Below are 2,945 nucleotides of genomic sequence, written 5' to 3'. Positions count from 1 at the left end.
TTTTATCAAAACAAAATCAGTGAGCATAAATAAAGAATGGTTTTATTAACTATACATGGTACATGGTAAATCCCTCCCGGTGAAACTATATTTCACCCAAAAAGAGTTTTGTTAAAATCAACCCTTATCAAATAATGCAATAATGTTCAGACTCAAGATTGGCTAAAGACTTGTGTATCTTTTTTGTCAGATGGAACTGACTTGGTACCATCAGATGATCTCTCTTGTAAAACTGTTGAAACACTGAATACAGTGGGGCCAAAATTGTCACAATTGTGTTGGAGGTTTGTGTGAGGACCCGATATCGAGGCAGGGAGGCTGAGGTGAGTTCTTGCAGATTTAACGGGATAACACAGGTAGCAAAAACATGAATCCAAAAATCCAACTAAAAAATGTTAAGTAAAACTTTGGGTCATTTAACCGTGCCGAGCTCGGTTCCTTAAGACCGTTTACACACCACACTAGCACGGTTCCTCGCATTCTATCGACGATCTACGGTACTACTGCTCTCAAGAGGTAAAGGCCAACCAACATGGCGGCGCCCATAACATTCAGAAAGTTTCGTTATAATCGTGATATTTCGTTGTTTGCCAAGAGTTAGGCAAAGAAGGCAGCCTTTGGTGAATTTACTTGACAGAGTTGGCTTTTGGGAAGTGGATACGACAAATGATAGTCTAATCAGTGCTTACTGACGCAGGAAACAACGACAGACGTTGAGGTTCATCACACTGCTAAGCAGAATCATCAGTGGAAATCGTAGGGACAGTTGAGAAGATAGTGTTTCCATGAATGTCGGAAATTTCCTGATTACGGAGGCTGACTGTAAGGAGATGACGCAGTCGGCTCATGCGCTCTTTGCTATCTGAGAACCGAGCGAGACCTGAACCACGCCGAGCCCTACTGATGAACTAGTACCATGTTAGCGCAGTTTAGTTGTTTCTGGCACGGTCCGGTTCAATTCTGCGTACAATTTACACTCAACAGTTATCGTGGTCATCATGCTGGGACTGATCTCGGCACGGTTTCAAAAGGGAGTAAATGGTAGTCTGGCACAAATGCCATTTTTTGCCCCAATACCAATACCTGGCTGTGCAGTATTGCCCGATACCGATACCATCTGTTTGAAATTGACGTCTTTGTGTATATATGAAGAACTACATACTACTCGGATGTATAATAATTGCCATCATGGCTTTGTCAAGCTGCTGCCTACCTTTGTGAAGCAGGACTAACACAAAGTGAATCTAGTAGAACTTTATATTGTCTACCTGGAATGGGTGACAATAGTTGAATAAACTTTTGGCTCTCAAAATGGTATCGGTGCCCTATTTGTTGGTACTCGCTGATACTGACAACACCATTTTAGTGCAGTGTTGGGGCCCTGCCCGATACTGGTATTGGTATTGGTGCAACACTAGTAAATGGGGCTATTATCAATGGTCTAAATGAATCTTTAACATTTCTACCTCATTCAGATGTTCCAGCTTCAGCCTCTGCAGGTCCTTTGGTGTCACTCTTGGTGTGATAGGAGTCACTGCATTGGGACACAGATCCTCAGTGCCCCTCCTGTCATATTCTGTGAATGGCTCTGAGCCAACCAGCAATCCATAGAAGAACTGTCTGATACGATGAGAAGCTTCGTAGCTGCTGGGCTGGGAAAAATCCTCCACCAGTGGAGTCAGCGTCATCGATTTATCAGCCACAATTGTGACAAAAGAGGTCAGCCTTCCGTTTTGAACTTCATGTATCATCCATTCCGGCAGGTCGGGATTAGGTGGTTCAACTAAATCGTAAGTTTGAGCTGAATCTACAAACTTTTTCACTTCCTCCTTTCTGGTTTCACCTATCAGCTGTAGAGCTGCTCTCACAGCCTCTTCTATTGTTCTCGCCTTGTATTGGCTTAAGAAATTCAGGATGAATCGCTGCCGATTAGCATGGTAACCTCCAGGCTGCTGGGGTTGATGATATAATCTAGTTAACACTCCCTTGTCATCTAAGCGTGAGTAATCATTGCCTGATATTGCAGCAAAGATGGGCATCTGCTTACATTTTATCTTAAATATTTCACAAAAGCGTGAGATTCTGTAGCGCTTCGCCAGAATGGCTCCTCCTTCTACACTTTCCCAATTAAATTGATCAGTGTAAAGGAACCCTTCCTGTATATCAAAGATGTAGAAATCTGAGTCTTTGGACAGAACTGGACACTTCCTCTCATTGGCCCACATGGCAGCTGTTTGGTCAGCCTCCCCTAAACACTGCTGCATCTCTATGTTCATTTCCTGAAGAATCTGGATGAAGACGTCTTTGGCCATAGGAGGTAGGATGTTATCCCAGCTCCCAGCCTTTGACTCTGAGATTCTTTTTGCCTTTTTAAGTTTTTCTTTCATCCGATCTCCAATGGTTTTCCCCTTCATTGCCGATGAGCCTCCATCCAAAACCACCAGCGCTGTGATATTACATTGCTGGAGGTTGGAGAAGAACCGTCGAACCAGCTCTCTGAATGCAGAGTAATCTCCTCCATGTTGTTGGTCCAGCTTTGGTTTGGAGTTAAAATACAGATTATAGTAGAGATTGGGACCATCAATGACGACTGAGCTGTTTTTGAATTTTACATCTTCTAAGATGTTTGACTCTTCAACCAGTTTTTTCATGTTACTAACGCCCATGATCTCTGAAGGCTTGTAGAACAGGGATGTTGCTGAGTGTGTTCAGGGATTCTTCTCTCTATCAGGAACATATAAACAAAACAGGTTAACCAATTTGGAAGGGTTTAATGTTCAGGTGGGTTAGGGGACCCTGGACAGGTCACCAGTCGATCACAGGGCAACATAGAGACAAACAGGACAAACAACCATTCACACACACACTCACACCTAAGAAGAATCTAGAGAAGTCAATTAACCTAACAGTCATGTTTTTGGACTGTGGGAGGAAGCTGGAGTACC

General features: G+C 43.2%; 1 protein-coding gene across 1 annotated transcript in view; it reads right to left on the bottom strand.

Moving 5' to 3' along the window:
• The window catches only part of LOC107098047 (protein asteroid homolog 1-like), a 12,440-nt gene that overhangs the window by 5,022 nt on the left and 4,473 nt on the right, over positions 1-2,945 (bottom strand). Inside the window, exon 2 of the mRNA XM_015395479.1 lies at positions 1,467-2,724. Within this exon, the coding sequence (XP_015250965.1) occupies positions 1,467-2,666 (1,200 nt within the window). The 5' untranslated portion in view covers positions 2,667-2,724. The remainder of the gene's footprint in view (positions 1-1,466; positions 2,725-2,945) is intronic.

The sequence above is a fragment of the Cyprinodon variegatus genome, unplaced genomic scaffold (assembly GCF_000732505.1).
Source record: "Cyprinodon variegatus isolate N-32 unplaced genomic scaffold, C_variegatus-1.0 Scaffold743, whole genome shotgun sequence".
NCBI classification, from domain to species: domain Eukaryota; kingdom Metazoa; phylum Chordata; class Actinopteri; order Cyprinodontiformes; family Cyprinodontidae; genus Cyprinodon; species Cyprinodon variegatus.
This window is presented reverse-complemented; position numbering and strand designations above follow the sequence as displayed.